Raw genomic sequence first — 19847 nt, forward strand, 5'->3', positions numbered from 1 at the left:
CAGCCACATGAGTGCTTCTTCTGTTGGACATGCTGGCACTAGTTCTGCCAATTGCTAGTCCCTGGCATCTCAGGTAGTGGTCACTAAGAAAGACCTCTGTGTCTAAGGCATTGGTGAGCAATTGCTTCTCAATACATGTTGTTTCCCATGTTGGGAAATGTTCTGAATAGATCTTCCTTCCTGTCCCAGCTAAGAATGTTGTCATCCAGGGGTCTGTATGTCAAGGGCTCCTTGGAGGGCTCTCTCATTCTAATCTAGTAGCCAAGTCCAGATGCAGACAAAGGGATTCTTTTCAAAGCTTTATTCTTCTTTTACAACTTACAACTCTACAGGCAGCAACTAGATCTGAGCAGCAGCATCCCTATGCCCTAAGTTGGAACAGTTGGTCCCCGTTTGAAAGGCAATTACTGGCAGACCCCTGAATATAAGGACTAGGGAGAATCCCTCCCCTTTTCCCTTGGATCCTCTGGGCGCAACCGTTCTTTGAGCACCAACCGGGCGCTACGCCTCCTTTCCACGCTCTCCATTTGGCGCCACTCTCTGCATCTGCGCCGCGCATCCAACCAGTCTGCTATCGGTGCTGGGTCACTCCCTGGACTGCTTTCTAATCTAGGATTGTTGGTGGGAGGAATCTCTGTCAGCTGCGGGCCCTGGGAAAAAGGGGCGTGCTCCTCTCCTAGGAGCGACTGCTCTTCCTCCGAATCAGAACTACTCTGGGATTCTATGGGCTCAGTGTCCACCCTGACACTGTATGAGGAGAAGGTAGCAGGTCGAGGTAGACAGAGACACTGAGCTCTGAGGGCATCTTTGTGTGCTGGCCATCTCCCCAGAGATCTGATGTGGGAGACATGGACAGTGGCTGCCTCTTGGAGGGTTTAAATGGTGTGCTTCCATTTCTGCTCAACCTGTATATTTGTAAATAAACACAAATACTATGAAACTCCAATAAGCCTTCAGTGACCTCCTTGCAAATGAAATGAAATTTGTGCAGGAACTGCAGCCCTGGAACATCAGAGAATTTGGATGCACATAATATATATATATACTTTGTAACGGCAGCCTGTTTCTAGACCAGCCTTCCCCAACCTGGTGCTCTCCAGATGTTTTGGATTACAGCTCCCGTTATTCCTTATCATTGGTCATGGTTGCTGGAGACAGCATGGCAATGGTCAGGAATGGTGAAAGTTAGAATCCAAAACATCTGGAGGACACCAGATTGGGGAATGCTGCTCTAGAGGGACAGATAGCACCAACCCAACCAAGGTATGTCTTGTGCTGCCTTTGACCTCCCATGCCCCTTGATTCTGGCCCCTTACCCTAAGATTTTACTCCTTGCCCTGGGGGCCATGAGAAGGAGGCTAAAACCTTGAAACTTTGGGTTGAACCCTGAGATGTGCCAACCTTGTATGACATTGAGAGGCAATGTGTGAAAAGAGTATATTCTGGGGAGGTGTCCGTGCAGGAGGTAGCTAATTTTTTTTTAGATGTTGCAAGTGAACCCAGAAGGAATCAGGCAGGGTCTGTTTCTTTCACAGGAGGAGAGTGCTAAAGATTTCTGATGGCATAGAACATCTGGGCACCGTGCGGTGGGAGTTGGCACTCTGCCTCCTACTTGCCTGGATCATCTGCTACTTCTGCATCTGGAAAGGAGTCAAGTCTACAGGCAAGGTGAGCATCTCCAGTCACAAACTGGGCTACTTGAAGCCCCTTTGAGTTGATGTTTCATGCTAGGGTTAGGGAGCCTTTTTTCTTATGAAGGGCTGTTGACTTATGGCAGAAGTGGGGGACCACTTTTAGCCCTTGGGCTGAATTCAGTTTTGGAGAAGCTCTCAGGTAGGGGGGTGGGCACATTCCAGTTGTGGGTGGGAACAAAATACCAGAAGTACCTGCATCGTTTAGTTTAAGTGCCTACTGCCAGTAACTAAGCCTTAGGAGAGGGATTTCAGGCTTTTTAGAGTGGACCCCTCTCCATGCAAAAGCTGGAAAAGCACCAAATGATCAGTGGTTAGGGGAAAGGGGTGGTGGTGGCTGGAAGAGGGGGCACGTGGCCAACTGGAGGACCTGAGAAAGCCAGATTTGGCTCTCAGGAGGGTTGGATTTGACCTACGGATTTCACCCCAGACCTATGGCAAAAGTCAGCTGAGGACTGAGGCAGATGAGCCAAAAGTGGGTGCAGTTTGCATCATTGCAGGATTGCATATCTGCCTGCCTGCCTGCCTGTCTGTGTGAAAGGCAGAAATTCAACCAGGACACCTTTTTCCTAGAATGGAGATGTAGTGATTAGGCAGAATGTAGGTGCTGAACATGTCCATCAGTTAAAAGGCATAGAACCTCTGTCAGCAAAAGGTGGTAACCCAGCTGGACCCTTGGAAGGATTGCCCTCATATGTACGTTTTCCACAGAAGGCTGTTATCATGGTAACCACTATGCTAAAATATGGGTTGGATTCTGAACCAATTGGTTGTGCATTGTTCTGGAGCTGATGCGAAACTGCAACCATCCTGACAACTTTGCATGGATCAATCGTATGCTATTTGGAAAGCATATGCTCTAGGAGGGTTGGGCAGAAGGCAGATAGAGATCTGCTTGTAGATATCTGTGAGATTTGCGGGGAGATCAGCAAGGGTGTCTTGCTCCCAGTTGCTTGACAACTGGGAGCAAAAGCCAAAACAACTATGCAAAACACAGAGGTATCAGCAGGCTTGGGGAAGCCCCAAGATTTGCAAAAGTGCAAACATCTTTAGGAAAAAACTTGTGGGAAACCCCCCAAAGCAGCCCTGTGAGGACTGAGCGTGCTTAGTGGACACGGATGCTGACTGACTGGGTGGGGACAGGAAACGGGGGGTTGGGAATGGAATAGTGCATCCTGAAAAGGGTATGGCTGGCTGGAACTCTGAACAGAAGCATTCCACACTGCAAGATTTGTTGCAGGCCCCACATCTTTCTTTAATATAAGCGATTCATACACAATTGGTAGGTAAGTAAATAAATACATGATCTGCAGGGGAAAACATACAGGCACTTCACATTCTCTTCAGCGTGTGGCAGCTGCAGGAAAAAGCCTAGTCTGTGTTGGTTTCCTGCCTGCCTGAGGGCTGCAGTAGCTGGTCATGTGCAGGATTTGGCCTTTGGTGAGCCATTGCAGATACTCAAAACCAAATCCCAAATCTTGTGCATAGCGTGGGGAAATTACATGACCTCAGGTCAATCTGGCTAAGAGTCACTATGGACAAGCCTTTTTTGTGTCTGCTGTGCACCCTGATAGTTATGAGATGTTCCGTCTCATCTGCTTCCTCCCCAGTTGGCACAATATGCTGCTGTCATTTGGAACGGCACTCATTAGTGTGTTTTTAATACACTCCCTGAGCCATTCCCAGCCAGCTTTGCATTTGGAGTTAAGAACAGATGGAAACAAAAAGTTGTCGGTGAGAAAACAGCTTTTTCCTGATAACATGCAAAATGCAATGTGGTTATGAGACCAGGTGGAATCAACATGCGTGGCAAAAAGTTTGGTGTTTTCCTTCACTGCAAATGGAATGGGAGTCTAGCATGGCTTCCCCAGAGTGCCAAAAGGGTCAGCAGGTTTCTACCAAGCCACAAAAACAATGAGAGGAAGATAAAGGCATTCTGTGGACATGAGGGCGCTGCTGTTGATGAGAGAAGTGTCCGGAACCAGGGCCAGGGGTGGGGAACCTCTTAAAGCCCAAGGGCTAAATTCTATTTTGGAGAAGCTCTCAGGGGCCGCATTCCAGTGGTGGACAGGGCTGAAGGCAAAAGGGGCTGGGCCAAAACTGCAAAAAATGCCAGCATATTGTAGCTTGAAGCTCTTTCTTGCCAGTAACTAAGCCACAGAGGAGGCATTTCAACCTTCTAGAATGAAGGGGAAATGCACAAAAGCCATGAAACCACCAAATGATTAGTGGTTGGGGGAAAGCGGGGAACCTTCTGGGGAAACTTGGAGGGCTGCATTTGGCCTGGAGGGCTGAGGTTTCCCACCCCTGCATTATGTGCAGTGAGGTGGCTGCCTCAGGCAGAGATGCTGGGGGGGGGGAGCAGCGGTGGCAGCCCCTGCCTCTGTTCTTCTTGAGCCTCCCACCCTCCTGGCTGTTCCTATCTTCCTGAGCTGGTGCCTGCAGTGTTTGCTTGTTGCTTGGCCTGTCTGTCTTGCCTTGGCGCCTTTTCCCCAAATTTCTTGGAGAGTGCCATTGGGAAAGCCCCCTGAGCAAGTGAGCAGGCAGAGAGGCAGCCAGCCCAGACTGCACACTCCACAGGCATCGCAAGGGCACAAGCACTGCTCTGCCCACGTGGCGCATCGTGGCGCTGCCTCTGTTGCACTGCAATGTTTGTTTGAACAAGCAGACATCAGGTGGGGTGCTGGGCAAGGTGCTGCCGGGCAGAGATGTGCGTGCCATGTGGCACCCCCTGCACCCCCTAAACTAGCTTGATTCCCTCTCCTGTGGTGGAGAAGGCTGTCTCATGGCCAGTCTTAAGGTAAGATTCAACCAGTCGGCTTCTACATGTGGAGGGTGTGGGTGGGTGGCCAGATGCAAATGAGGACAGAGCTTCTGCACCTGTAAAGAGTTATGCAGAAGAGGGAATTTCAACTGCTGACAGTTAGGCTGTTCATACAACACACTGACCCACACTCAGTGGTTGAGTGTGGGTTGTTGCTGAACTGTGGGTTGTTTGTTGAACTGTGGGTTGGTGTGATGTCTGAACCCAGGACATTTTTGCAGGGTGGCTTGTTGAGCATGCAGTGTGGCTTGTTAACCACCTGAACAACCTGAACAACCCAACAACAAACCATGGGTTTGCAAGGCGGCTTGTTCGAGAAAAACAAGCCACACTATATTGTTAACAAGCTAACCTGCGGAAAATGTCCTAGATTCAGACAACATGCTAACCCACGGTTCAACAACAACCCACACTCAACCACTGACTGTGGGTTAGTCTGTTGTGTGAACCCAGTCATTCTCCCTTCTATGCACCCATTGACAGGGGCAGGAGTCCTGTTCTCTTTTGCATCTAGATATCCTGAGGGGTTGGAGGTAGGCTGGTGGCATCTTGTTCTTTGTCTCGGGCAGTGAGATGTATTGTAGGTATAGGAAACCTAGTGCTCTGAAGACATTTTGGACCACAGTTCCCACAGTCCCTGGCCACTGGTCATGCTGGCTGGCGAGTTGTTACCTAAAACATCTGGAGGACACCAGTTTGCCTACCCCGATGTACTGGGCTGGCTCTGTCTTGAGCCTAGGAAATAAGACCAACATGCCGATGGGTAACTGATGTAGTGAAAACTGAATGTGTTGTGAAGCATATGCTATGTGAAAACAGAGCTGGCATGTGCTGCATCAACCCCAAGAAAAAGGTCTAACAAAGGAGAATATGATCTCTTAAACCAGTGGAGGCTGGTGGCTCTGTGCATCCATTCTGGGTTTCAGTCAGAACCAGCCAGAACTCTGAAGGAGCTATCCAAGGTGCTGGACCTATTTTGGGGATAGGGGTCAGCATCTTGGATAGCCCCTTTAGAGTTCTGGCTGGTTCTGCCTGAAACCCAGAATGGATGTACAGCCCCACCAGAATCAGAGCTGTCACTGGCTTAAAGTCTTTGGCACAGATTCCCTGAATAGAAGGCTGCACTTCTCAGGGAAGGATCTTGCACTGCACGGAGGAGGGCGAACCTCTCTCCCAGTCAGACATGGGGCTTCCCTTTTCTGTGCTGCAGAGGATGCGAAAGGGAAGCAAGCTTGGGTCGTTTGGAATGTCCCTTTTGCTCTGCAGCCTGGCGGGCTGTCTGTGTGCCTGCCTGTCAGCTCTGGTCCCTCCCCATTCAGGAGGGTTGAAGCAGCAATCAAATGTTTAAAGTCCATAATTAGCCCTTCCAATTTATCTGTGTTTCCTCTCTCTCTCTCTCTCTTCCACTTCTAACTTCTTTTCTTTTTTCAGTTTCTCTTCAGTTTTTAGCCTGTCTAGTTCCATTCTTGGGAGGGACATCTATGTAAATATTATTTTGTGTAAATATAATCTAGGATAAATAAAACCTTTTAATCTAGAATAATATGTAAATAGTTTAGGGATAACTCATATACTGTAATTAAGATAAATGCTACGTTTGCATTCAGCAGTGGCTGACCAAAAACAACCCTGGCTTGGCTGCTTTTTCTAACACATGCTGGGCTCCTGCTGAGTGAGGAAATGGCACAAGATGAAAGTGCTCTCTTACTGCCCTAGAAGGGCCAATAGATCAGAGAAGGATTAAGGTAGTCCAGGAAAAAACAACACTTCAAACCCCAAGAGCTTGTACACAGGTGCTTATTTTGTGATCCTTGCAGCCCACTTGCATTGGGTGTAGGGATGTGCAGATTTTGTTAAATCCATTCTGTCTGTTTCTTGTGAATTGTCAGGTGTCTTTCATTCCATCGTCTGCTCATTGATGGAATCAGATTTTTTAAAAGAGGTGTATGAGAATTTAGTTCTACTTGTGCTAATGTGCATTAGTGCTCTTTCATACTTGAGCTGTATTAGCACAAGCACAAAAGAGCACTAATATGCATTAGTGCAAGTGTGAATTTGCGCAAATCTCCCCCCAAAGTAAGAAACTGATCTGCAAGATCAGAAAAAGCTGGTCCACTGCAGAAACTGCAGGTCAGATTCATAGAAAGAACTCAGTTGAATCTGTTGCAGAGTTCTTCGACATCCATAACTGCGAGGCATGCCATGAGTTAACGTTATGGCCAACTCCTGCTTATCTACATAGCTGACACACTACTGGGGGTTATGTAATGCATTGAGCAGGGGTTGGACTTGATGGTCTTATAGGCCCCTTCCAACCCTACTATTCTGTGATTCTATGATTCTAAGTAAGTGACATCACAGTATAGGACCACAGTATAGGACCACTCTGGGCAATTTTCTGTAGATCAGCAAGGGTTTCTGACTCCCGATTGTTCGACAACAACAATAACAATAAGGCTTCCCTCTGATGAAGAGAACCAGGAATGGGATTTTGTATGAGAGGTACAGAAAACCAAAAAGGCACCCCTTTTCCTTAATTATCTCTGTGTGAGTTCCACCTCCCTCTCCCCTCACTATTTTGCACTTCACTCCGGTTGGTGGATTTGGGGGTTCAATACAGTCAAAACATCAACAACAACAAATGGACCTTGCAAGCTTGAGGTCTGCCCTTGCCTGGTGTAGGAACAATCTAGGAGAATTAGTGCCTACTTTTTCCAGGGACACTTGCTGTGTCCCCAGAACCTTTCCAGCTAGGAGATAAGGGCCAAACAAGATGAGATGCAGCAGGAGATGTGTGATTCATGGGGGGATAAGTCCATCTGTGGCTACTCGTCATGATGATGGTTATATGGATCCTCCAGGTTTCAAAGGCAGTATGCCTCTTGGTACTCTCGGAAATAGAGGCAAGGAATCAGCATGGGAGAAGTATTTACTGTTTGTATGGTACTGAAAAATGAAAAAAAATCTAATGTGAATAACAACAAGTTGGGACATCTGATAATGAATCTCTAAGTCCTGTTTAGTTTGCCCCTAAGGAGCTGCTTTAGGCCAGACACAGACATCCTTTTTAAGAGGGCTGTTGGAGGTATGATAGAGCTATCATTGGCGATGGTGTGTTCACTGATTTTTTTCCATTCTACTGGAGCAGCAGCTTCATGCCTTTAGGAAATGTATAAACATGTTCCACTACTACAAGAGGAAGCAACTCATAAGCAATACTTTTTGTCCCCTTCAAATGCATGTCCTGGATGGAATAATTTGGCAAAGGCATGTGGATCAGACCCAAACAAAATCATGTTTGTTATAGAACAGCATGATGCAGAGAACAATGTTTCTGATCGCAGTAGGTTTTCTAGTAATATAGTCAGTGTGAACAGTGCTTTAGAAATGGAAAAAAAGGTCACGTCTAAGCCAAACATCTGCTATCATTTCACTGAACTCACATGGTCACAGTGTTGGATTTGGGCCAAACATTTACACGAAAGCAAATGTTCTGCTGTTTTCAGGCACCCAGTTCCACTGCAAATTCTTGCAGGCAAAAGCCTTAAAGTACAAAGAGCTACAAATTTGCAAGGAAGGCTTGAATTGTAAACTGAGTCTGATGAATGGTTTAGAAGAGCATATGATGTCATGATGTCATCATAGCTACACAGAAGTGGGCCTAACCAGTGCTTGGATGTAGGCTAACCGCTTGTGAATTGCCAAAAAAGAGAATATGCATCACTGAATAAAGAGGAAAAACGAGGACACTGATTTGCATCACATTTGCAAATGCTAATTTATAGGTATAGTTGCATTTTAGAAATAATTATTATAATTTCAATAGAAATACAGTACATCTCACCATAGTGTGGAAGACTGTGACCAGGAGACCTGTGTGCCTTGCTCAGTCTGCTGCCCAGATGCTGTTGATGGGCAGCTTCAAGGCCTACCTCTTCCTTCTGATGGTTCTTTATCTTTGAAAAGATATAGATCTCTTTAAAGATAAAACCGGACTTGGACCGCCCTTCAATTAGAGGATGCCTTCAAGAAGAGGGCAGCTCTTTTGCAGCCCTTCAAAAAGAGGACTGACTTCTATAAAAGAGGACACATGACCCGATTTGGATAGGATGGGATGGGATGGGATACCCCTGGAAGCCCAGTGTGTTGGGAGAGCTGCAGAGCCTCCACTCCCTGCATAAGTTCAGACCCATGAATAAGAAAGTGGTTGTGCGTGGCTTGAGGGGAACCAGTTCCATGGCAGCACTAAGACAGGAAGGAAGTATTTTTAGCAAGGAGGAAAACTAGTAAAGAAGAAAATTAGATTGAGGGCTCGGGGCATTCTGGGTATAGCTATGCTACAATAGCATCTATCTATCTATCTATCTATCTATCTATCCATCCATCCATCCATCCTCTCTCTCGTTATCTGTCTATCATCTGTCATCTGTCTAATCCATCTATCTATCCATCCATCCATCTGTCCATCCATCCATTTATTACATTTCTATACTGCCCGATAGCCAAAGCTCTCTAGGCTGTTCACAGCATGATAAATCCTAACACCTATAACATTCAAGAATTTAAACCAGTTTAAAAACAATTTAAAAACAATTAACAATTAAACAATCAGGAGCTGGTAAAAAACTAAAATACCCCATCAAGTGCTGTAGAGGAAAGTCTTAACCTGGTGTTGAAAAGATGACAAGGTTAGTGCCAGACAGACCTCACTGGCATTCCACAGTTGGGGGTCTACCACTGAGAAGGCCCTCTTCCTTGTTGCCATCCTCTGAACCTCCCTCGGAGGTGGCACTCAGAGGAGGGCCTCAGTTGTTGATTATAGAGTATTGGATAGATTCATACTGGGAGAGGTGCTCCATCAGGTATTGTGGTCTCGAGCTGTGTAAGGCTTTGTAGGTCAAGACTGGCATCTTGAATTGGGCTTGGAAACGTGCAGGCAGCCAGTGCAATTGGGCTAGAATTGGTGTTATATACTCAGACTTTATGGTCCCTACTATCAATCTGGCTGCCACATTTTGCATAAGCTGCACCTTCTGAACTGTCTTCAAGGGCAGCCCCATGTACCCATCTGGCAGCCCCATTGCAGTAATCTAATTTGGAGATTACCATAACATAGACTACTGATGTCAGGTTATCCCTGTTCAGAAAGGGGCATAGCTGGGCCACTAGCCAAAGCTAGTAGAAGGCTATCTGTGTCACTGAGGCCACCTGCTCTCAAGTGACTAAGATGGCTCCAGGAGAACCCCCAAGCTACAAACCTACTCCTTCAGGGAGAGTGTAGGCACATCCAGAACAGGCTGAACACCCTCCATCCAGTCAAAAGAACCATCCACTATCAGCATCTCAGTCTTGTCTGGATTGAGTTTCATTTTATTAGCCCTCATTCCAGTCCATTCTCACAGCCAGGTACTGATCTGGCACATCCACAGCCTCACTTGATGAGGATGAAAAGGAGAAATAGAGATGCACGTCAACAGCATACTGATGGTGACATGCTCCAAAACTCCTGATGACCCCACTCAATGGTTTCATGTAGATATTAAATACAATGGAGGATATACAACCGACCCCTGCAGAACCCCATGCTGGAGAATCCATAGGATCAAGCAATACCCCAAGCACCACCTTCTGGAGTCTGCCATCAAAGTAGGAGCAAAATTACTGCAGTGCCATACCCACCTGCCCCTGCCAGCTCAGATTGTCACCTCAGAAGGATACCATGGTCAATAGTATCAAAAGCTGCTGAAAGACCAAAGAGAATCAACAGGGTCACACTCCCCCTGTCTTTCTCCTGACATAGATCATCATACAGGGTGAGCAAGGCTGTTCCATGCCAAAACCCTGTCTGAACCCCAACTGAAATGGATCCAGATAATCAGTCTCATCCAAGAACGTCTGGAGCTGGTCAGCAACCACCCGCTCAAGGACCTTCCTCAGGAAAGGAACATTTGCTACCGGCCTAAATATTAAACACCTATCATATTTACACCAGCTTAACTCTCATGGCTTTCCCCTGAAGGATCTTGGGAATTGTGGTTGGTGAGAATACTGAGGGTCTCTGTTAGGTAGGCCTAGGACCCCCATCTCCCATCTCCTACAGTTCCCAGGGATCCTGATGAGAAACAAATGACTAAAAAACTGGTTTAGGCTTGTGGAGTATACAACCATGCCTTCTGTGCAGGCACAAGGTGGGCAGTCACTATGCCCTTAGGCAACCCTCTGGAAACAATCTGGCTCTAGTATTAGTGAGTGGACTTGCCTTGGATTCAGGTTGTGAGCTCAAGAGGTAGACATGGATGATGTGCAGGTTTCCTTGCCTAGGCCAGTCTTTCCCAGCCTGGTACCCTCTAAATGTGTTGGGCTACAACTCCCATCACTCTCAGTCAGCATGCCATGCTGGCTGGGAATAATGAGAGTTGAAGTCCAACACATCTAGAGGGCACCAGGTTGGGGAAGGCTGGCCTGGGCATTTGCATCAGACTAAGAAGAGGAGGACACTTGGTTCTTGTTTTTCACCCCTGGGAACACTGGGAATGTTTTGCTCAGGGGAACACTGAAGACAGACATTTGCCAGTCCGCATTTTGCCTGGGTCTAATTTTCACCTAATTTAACCTGTATGTGTGGGCCATGCACCTTTCAGTCTGTAGGTGAGGGGTCAAATGGTCCTCCATACCTAAATAAATAAATACATCCCTCCACGTAGTTCACTATATCAAAGAAAAGGGATATGGCAACAGTTTAATAATAATAATAATAATAATAATAATAAAATAATAATAATAATAATAAAATAATAATAATAATAATAATAATAATAATAATAAAAAAAATAGGTGGTAGTAGTTATAGTAGTAATAGTAATAGTACAGCCCAGGCAAAGGATTATCACCTCAGTGAGAAGTAAATCTTGCTTTAGATGGTTACCTGGACAGAAGGAATAGTTTTCCTCTCATTGGTTTGAAAAAAGTTGAACAGGAAGAGAATCCTTGTGTGAACACAGAATTGTTTGGCCTCATTCTACTGGGTGGAAGGGTTAATGAGTTCCCCACTGGTCTCTGGGGAGAGAGGTTTGGCTTAAAAGGGATTTGACTTATGCTGTTTCCAGGTTACAAACTGTAAATCCCAATAAGCGTAAAAGCTGGTGTTGTTGTGGTTATGAGTTTTGTTTTGTTTTTAAAAAAGGGAAATGCAAATGCAGAGTTGGGTCATGACTAGGCCTCTTCCTTAACACCCCAATTTTTATGTCCCAAGAAAGACATGAATGTGTGTTATAACACCAGTCGTCATAAGAACGTGTTGGACTCTTGACATTAACTAGCTAACTGGAAAGTGGCAATAGGGCACCTCACATTTATTGTGGCTTAAGCTATCACAGACAACCCTCCTGTCACCAGCAGGCTCTTGCCTCTAGCCAGGGCCATAGTACTAAAGATCTGAGCAGTGGGACAGGAATCAGTCTGGAGCACTGATTCAAATCCACAGGAGCATCCATCCAAACTGAGACGACTGCAGGCCAGGGTCTGGCCAGGGACTGACCTGAGAGGGGGTTAGGGGAGCCAAGGATGTAAGGAAGCAACACGCAGAAAGTCAGGTGAGTGGATGGTGAATCTGGCAGACTTGAAGCAAGTGAGGTGGGCAGGCAGACTAGAAGCAAGACCAGCGAGCCATACAAATGAGACCAGAGATTGGCTGTTGCCAGGCAACGCCTAGGCCTAGCATGGACATTAATAGCCTCACCAAGTAAGGGATAACCAATGGACTGTCTGGAGTGGTGAATGAAGCCGTGCTGGGATCTAGGGAGGACAACATGGCCACTTCATCCTTCACGCTTTGGTCTTACGTAGCCCAACATCACAGACAGCACAGTGCAGGAGATTCTTGGCTCAATGTACAGCTGATTCTGACAAGGCAACCTCTGTTTTTCACAGTCTTTATTCTTCCCAGGAATCAATATCTCATGGACCTTTTGAGGGATTCCATGACACCATATATCTGGGTTTTGGATGATGGGGTGAGCTGCGAACAAAACCACATTTTATTCTTTTGCCTTGGTTACATTTCGGGAGATTCAGTAGCTTCCCCGCTCCCCTTGACTCAACATGATAGCAGGTTTGATGGCAAGGGGAGTGTTGCAGCAGGCATGTGAACTTGGGTGACCCACAAACTCCATTCCAGTCCTCTGATTTCAGTCATGAAATAAAGTGGAGGAAATTTTCCTTTTGGATCCTCTCCAAGTTCAAAGAGGGCAAGAAACAAAATGTCTAAGCTTTTGTTTTAGAATCCTCATTGATCTGTACAGTTTCACCTGACCCGTAATTTGGCTTTTGGCAAGCTGAACATGGAAAAATATTGAACAACACACACAAATTCAGCAAGAAATTGTGACACCTCAATGATTCATTGTGAATTGGGGACTAAACATAATCTGTGTCTGGAAAACAGCACCACCATGCTTTGCATGTAGAATGTCTCAGGTTAAGCCCCCAGCATTCTTAATTAAAAAGGAGTTTGTGTTGTAGGACTGGGAAAGATCTTTCCACGTAAGACCTTGGAGATCCTATGCTAATGAGATACTAGGCTAGATAGACTAGTGGTTGACAGTATAAGGCAGTTTCATACACTTGTGCTCTGTAATGTTTGTTCAGGAACTGTACATTATTATTACTACATTTCTATCCTGCCTTTTTTCCTCTTGCAAGGAACTCAAGGCAGCTGGCATAGTCCTCCTTCTCTCCACAACAAGCCAATGTTGTGTTGTTTCTGGTGCCTCCTGAAGACATTATTTTGGGAAGCTTTCCTTGAGTGACCGGCTGTAGTTTAAGTTTATAAAATTCAGTCTTATCAGAATCAGAATGTGTTTCTTTAAAACATGTTTTAGAGCGCAATCCTATGCAGATAGGTAGCTGCCTCTGAACTTGGAGGCAACCGCCTATCCAGTGCAGGGCAGGAGAAGCACAGAGGGGATCGTTCCTTCCATGCTCCTTCTGCCCTGCTTTTTCGGCTAGACAGCTGACTGCGGCTGTCTAGCTGCGGGAGGGCAGAGTGGGGGAGGAGGCTGCTGTACGACACATAGGATGTGTCATACAGGCATTTCCGCTCTCCCCGCCCCGGAACGCCCACCGGGAATGCCCCATTTTGGCCACTCCGTGCTCCTCTTGTGAGTGCGGAGCACGGGGCTTTTCCGTGCTGCTTGCAAAGCAGCACGGAAGTGCGGGAACGTCAGTTCTCTGGGAACCAACCTTGGAGCGCGGACTCTGAGGTCAGTTCCCAGAAAACCAGATAACTTAGGGCCATCTAGCTGCTGACTAGTGGCCATAGGATTGCTCCCTTAATTGTTTTAACATGGTTAAAACAAGAGTTTTAACTCTTGTATGTTTGCTGTTCACTGCTCCAAAATCTTTTGATGTGGAGCAGTATAGAAATATTGTTAAATAAATAAATAAATGTTATCCTCAAAACAACCCTGTGAGGTAGGTCAGTTTGAGAGTCAGTGACTGGCCCAAAGTCTTCCAGTCAGCTTCATGGCAGAATGGGGACTTGAACCCGGTTCTCCTGAGTCCCAGTCCGACATGCTAACCATTACACTACACTGGCTCACTATTATTTATTTATGACATTTCTATACTGCCCAACAAGCTCTCTGGGCGGTTCACAAAAATTAAAACCACATAAATATCGTGCTACTGCTTCATAATCTAAACTGGCTTCCAGTCCATTTCTAGGCCCAAATTCAAAGTGCTGGTTTTAACCTTTAAAACCCTAAATGACTTGAGGACAAGTTACTTGAAGGATTGCCTCCTTCTACATGAACCTACTTCGATCTTGAGATCATCTTCTGAGGCCCTTCTCTAAGGCCCCTCAGCATCTCGCTGAGTGAGGTGTAATGGTTGGCTACTGGGGAAAGAGCCTTTTCAGTGGTGGCTCCTCAATTGTGTAGTGCTCTCCTAATTAGGCTCACCTGGTGCCTACATAGTATTCTTTTTGGTGTCAGATGAAAAGCTTTTTTATTTTTGCAGATTTAAAATGATTTTGGGTTTGCTTTTAATGTTTTCTGCCACTTTTAAGATTTGTTTAAAAATCCTGTCCTTTATTGAGAGCCCTGCTGTATTGATTTTATTATGTGCAGTTGTTTTTACATTGTATTTTATGTTGGGTTTTTTTTGTAGTTCATTATTAGAAGCCACCTAGAGAACTTTGTTATTGGGTGGCTTAGAAATGCTGACAGACAGATAAAATCTGATCACCTTCTCTGAAGGATGCTTCCCTATCCTCCTTTGTAATATGTAGCCGAAGCCATAAGGGCGTGATTGTGTTCTAGGGTTTATTCTCAGTTTTTGCATGGGGAACTGGTGACAGCCAATAGGTCTGTGACCAGCACACTCCGTAAAGTGTGTCCCATAGAACAGGCTCCCAAATCCTCGGTGTTGCAGCAGATGTACTAAGGCTGCAATCCTGTGCTTGTTTAGGCAGAAAAAGTCCTACAATGTCCAGCATGCCCAGCCAGCATGGCTGGCTGGGACATGCTGGGAGTTGAAGGACTTTTTTTCTGCTGAAACATGTATAAGATTGGACCCTAAGTCTTCTTGGAAGTCTAGCCCACATGAAAGGAGTTCCCCGGAGGAAAAAGAAACGTGAAAGCTGCTTTCCTTAGATCAAAAATTAATAAGAATTATTAGATCTTTATCTATTAGATCTTTAGATCAAGAATTAATAAGAACCCACTATTAGTTTTTTGGATATATAATAACTCTGATCCCCCTGGCAATGATATTTAATGTAATGTATTTGCTACAGGGCCAGGTTTAAGATTTGATACTAGTATATAAAGCCCTAAACAACTTGGGACCAGGATACTTGACAGAGCGCCTTCTCCCATATCAACCTGCCCAGTCACTGAGGTCAACAGAGGGCATGCTCCTGGTGGTTCCACATGGACCCATGGCCAACTGGAGTCCATCCGGAGAAGAGCCTTCAGTGTGGTGGCCCCCTTTCTTTGGAACTAAGAGCCAACTTTGTGTTGTTTTTGGTGCCTCCAGAAAACATCTTTATTTCAGAAAGCCTTCCTTGACTGACCAGGCACAGTTTTTCTTCTGTTTAAGAAAGAAAGAAAGAGAAAGAAAAAATAATAATTTTTAATATGGAATTTTATTCTTTCATCTTATCTTTGTATCTTTTATTGTTCACTGCTTCAGAATCTGTCTAGATATGGAGTGGTATATAAATGCTGTAAATAAAGTAGTAGTAGTAGTAGTAATAACGACGATGACTCATCTAGGGTAAAATGAAAATTGCCATTAAGGGAGCAATCCCAAACTGCTTGGGAGGGTGTCTGAAAGGCCTTTGGAAGTGGTGGGAATGCTGAACTAGTGGCAGAGGGGAGGTCTGGTCTCCTGGTGGGATGACATGTATGGCACCGGAGGTTCCCCAATACGCCTGCAGGAAGCTCTACCAGCAGAGTCCTGTCCGTGTTGATGAGGGGCATTCGGGTGTGTTAGGGCACCCACCGATCAGGATCCTAACCCTTTATGTTTCCCAGACGTGCCCCGCAAAAAGGCTGCAAACTACATCAGCTCTGGAGTGGGTTAATTCCCTCCCACTGGACTCAACGGAATGAAAAAGAAATACACAAAACAGTGGGGGAGGGAAAAAAAAGGAAAAGCTGCCCCCCTTCATGCCTCTCTCCCTTGCCACAGCTAGTGTGCAGGGTTTTGGATATGGCAGTTGCTCCCCCATGGAAACACCCCCTTCTCACAAAAGCCCTCCAGTGGTTAAAATAGTCAGGGCTCAATATCGGAGAGTGCTTCTAATTACTTAAAGAATACTTGTTAATAGTAGGAATGGTGAAACTGACTAAAAATAAACAAAGGTGAAATGAGGAATACATACCATAGGATTTAGTAGGGAAATCCATTGTTGTATTTATTAATTACTGGGAGACATTGTGATCAGTTGCTGCTGCGATCCCATATTTTATTTAATAATGGTGCTATACGTGTGCATATGCTCTTGTTCTTGAACATGAATATTAGTGCACCAAGAAAGCACACTGCAGAACTGTTATTTCTCCTCCATATAGCTGTGGGGCACATAGAATAAGCAAGAACCCGTTAAAATATGGGTTAGCCAGGTTAGGGTTAGGTCCTTCTGTGTTTTCTGTTACATGCTTAGCTGTCACTTCTATGTGCAATGCAGCACCTAGCTCAATGGCACTGAATAATCAGTAGCAAAAGTGACGTATGCTATCAGATGCCTTGACCTGAAGCCTGGATAAAGAGGATTTTTCAACTACACTGACAAATCAGCCATCCCCATGAGACTTCAGATGGAGCTAATTCCTTTCTTTTCTACATCCCATATCCCCAAACCCAACGTTCAAAGCCTTGGCTGGCTTTGCCGTCGGTTGACTAGGGATGTTGGAGAATTCCGCCACGGATTTCAGTGAGGCTGAATGCCAGTGCATTTGGCCCCCCGAAATCCGTGATGGAATGAAGCGCCCCGCCCCACCACCCAGCAAAAGGCGCGTGAGACAGAGCACTTACCTGGTGCCGTTCGCGCTGCTTTGCGAATGGCAGCCATGACTGCGGCCGCCATTCGCTTCATTATTGCCATGATAGGCTACGTAAATACTTACATAGCCTATCATGACAAAAAAGGGAATGCAAATGGTGGCCGCTATAGGTGCTACGCCATTTGTGCCCTTGTCTTTCGCCATGATAGGCTACGTAAATATTTACATAGCCTATCACGGCAAAAGAACAGGAACGCAAATGGTGGCCGCTGTAGCTGCTGCCATTTGCGTTCCCTTTTTTTTGCCGTGATAGGCTACGTAAATATATGCGTAGCCTATCACAGCAAAAGACAGGGATGCAAGTGGCGGCGGCTACGGCGGCCGCAATTTGCGTCCCTGCGCAGCCTAGCAGCCAGATGTCCGGCTGCGGGCAGCCCCGGCCTGCAGCTCGGCGGAGTCGCTGTGGAGTGGAGCTGGCCAGGGAGAATTTCGGGGGGAGGGACAGAGCGCCTCCCCCCCACCGTGGATGTCCTTGGACAAAACCAGGTAAGTGTTTCGTACATCCCTACGGTTGACCCAAAGAGCTGCTTGTCTCTCTGGCTAACCTGGCTGCTCTTCACAGTGGTGGCTTACGCTTACTATCTCTTTCTCTTTTGCTAGGTGGTATATTTTACTGCCACGTTCCCATACCTCATGCTGATAGTTCTACTGATCAGGGGAGTCTCCCTGCCTGGGGCATCTAAAGGGATCCTCTTCTACCTTTACCCAGACCTCACTCGACTCAGTGATCCCCAGGTAAGTTAAAAGCAAAAAAGCAGAGGGTGGTGTATAGCTTTGTGAATCTCCCTCCTCCCAATCCCATTCACCTTTATTTCTCTTTCTTTGTTTCTTTTTAATCCCTCCTTTCAGCCTGATGAATCATTTCCTCCAGCTCTTTGCCTTTAAATTAGGGCTGGGGAGGCTTTATTGCAGTGTAAACAAAAACAGCATATAGCAGGCAGAGAAGAGCCTTGCACAGTGGCTGGGTTCACTCGACATGCTGGCCCACACTCAGTGGTTGAGTGTGGATTGCTGTTGAACCTTGAGTTGTTTGTTGAACCGTGGGTTATCGTGTTGTCTGAATCCAGGACATTTTCCGCAGAGTGGCTTGTTAACCATGCAGTGTGGTTTGTTAACCACCCTGAACAACTCAACAACAAACCATGGGTTCTCAAGGTGGCTTGTTCAAGAAAAATAAGTCACAGTGCATGGTTAACAAGCCACCCTGCAGAAAATGTCCTGGGTTCAGACAACACACTAACCCACGGTTCAACAAACAACCCAAGGTTCAACAACAACCCCACACTCAACCACTGAGTGTGGGTTAGCGTGCTGTGCAAACCCAGTCAGTGTGTAAAAAAAAAAAAGAGGGGGGAAGCAGTCCTGGAGGACTCAGGAAGGATAAATAAAGGTGTGAAAATAGGGGTAGAAACACTGATGGAGCTAGGGGCTAGATCTGGGGGCTGAAGTCCAGGGCCCACAGCCCAGCAGTCCCTCCAAATGATCACCCAAACAGCAGCAAGTGATAGGAGCAGTGGCATACAGGCCGGATGTCAAAACCTGGGCTGACATGGGCATACTGCAGACCACTGGGGTTGACATTGCTTGACACAGCACTCTCTTCTTCTGCTTCTGCTTCATTTATTAATTAAATTTCTTATTCGTCCATCTGGCTGGTCACCCGGCCACTCTGGGCAATGTACAATAATACAGCAGTTTAAAATAATAAAATTCCACATTAAAACATTGTATTTCTAAAAATATCCTAAGCCATCCCAAATACCTGCCTGAACAACCATGTTTTTAATGCATGGTGGAAGCTCATTAAAGAGGGGGCATGGCGGAGTTTCCTAGGGAGGGAGTTCCACAGAGTGGGGGCCATGACAGAGAAGGTGCACTCCCTTATCCTCACCAGCCTAGCTGTCCTGGCTGATGGGACAGAGAGAAGGCCATCCAAGGCTGATCTTGTTGAGCGGCCTGTCTGGTGTTACTGGAGGCGCTCCTTGAGATAGGCTGGGCCAGAACCATATAGGGTTTTAAAGGTCAAAACCAACACCTTGGATTTGGCCCAGAAAACAGCTGGTAACCAGTGCAACTCCTTCTGCACCGGAGTGATGTGATCACACCAGCGGCTGTCTTTAATCAGGCGAGCTGCCGCATTGTGCACCAGCTGCAGCTTCTGAACCATCTTCAAGGGTAACCCCACATAGAGTGCATTACAGTAGTCTAGACAAGAGGGGACCAGGGCATGTACTACCGATGGGAGCAGATGGTTGGGAAGGTAGGGGCACAGCTGCCGTATCAGATGGAGTTGGTACAGTGCTGTCTGGCTCACAGCTGATAACCTGAGCCTCCATGGACAGCTGGGAGTCTAAAATGACCCCCAGGCTGCGGACCTGGTCTTTCAAGGGTAGCCGTACCCCATTCAACACCAGATCAACATCCCCCAACCTCCTCTTGTCTCCCACCAAAAGTACCTCGGTCTTGTCAGGGTTCAGCTTCAGCTTATTCCTCCCCATCCAGCTACTCACCGTCTCCAGACATTTGGTCAGGGATTCTACAGCCAACCTTGATGAAGATTTGAATGAGAGGTAGAGCTGCGTGTCATCCACATATTGATGACACCTCACCCTAAACCTCCTGATGATAGCCCCCAGCAGCTTCACATAGATGTTAAATAGCATTGGGGAGAGGATGGAACCCTGTGGCACCCCACAAGTGAGTGGCCACGGGTCCGAAACCTCCTCTCCCAGTGCTACCCTCTGGTACCTGCCGGAGAGGAAG

General features: G+C 46.4%; 1 protein-coding gene across 1 annotated transcript in view; it reads left to right on the forward strand.

Annotated features, from left to right (window-relative positions):
• The window catches only part of SLC6A13 (solute carrier family 6 member 13), a 64984-nt gene that overhangs the window by 20805 nt on the left and 24332 nt on the right, over positions 1–19847 (forward strand). Inside the window, exons 5-6 of the mRNA XM_084811716.1 lie at positions 1536–1668; positions 17685–17819. Coding sequence (XP_084667842.1) covers positions 1536–1668; positions 17685–17819 — 268 coding nt within the window. The remainder of the gene's footprint in view (positions 1–1535; positions 1669–17684; positions 17820–19847) is intronic.

Source organism: Heloderma suspectum, chromosome 7 (genome assembly GCF_057233095.1).
Source record: "Heloderma suspectum isolate Gila_16-S chromosome 7, 16-S_ref, whole genome shotgun sequence".
NCBI classification, from domain to species: Eukaryota; Metazoa; Chordata; class Lepidosauria; order Squamata; family Helodermatidae; genus Heloderma; species Heloderma suspectum.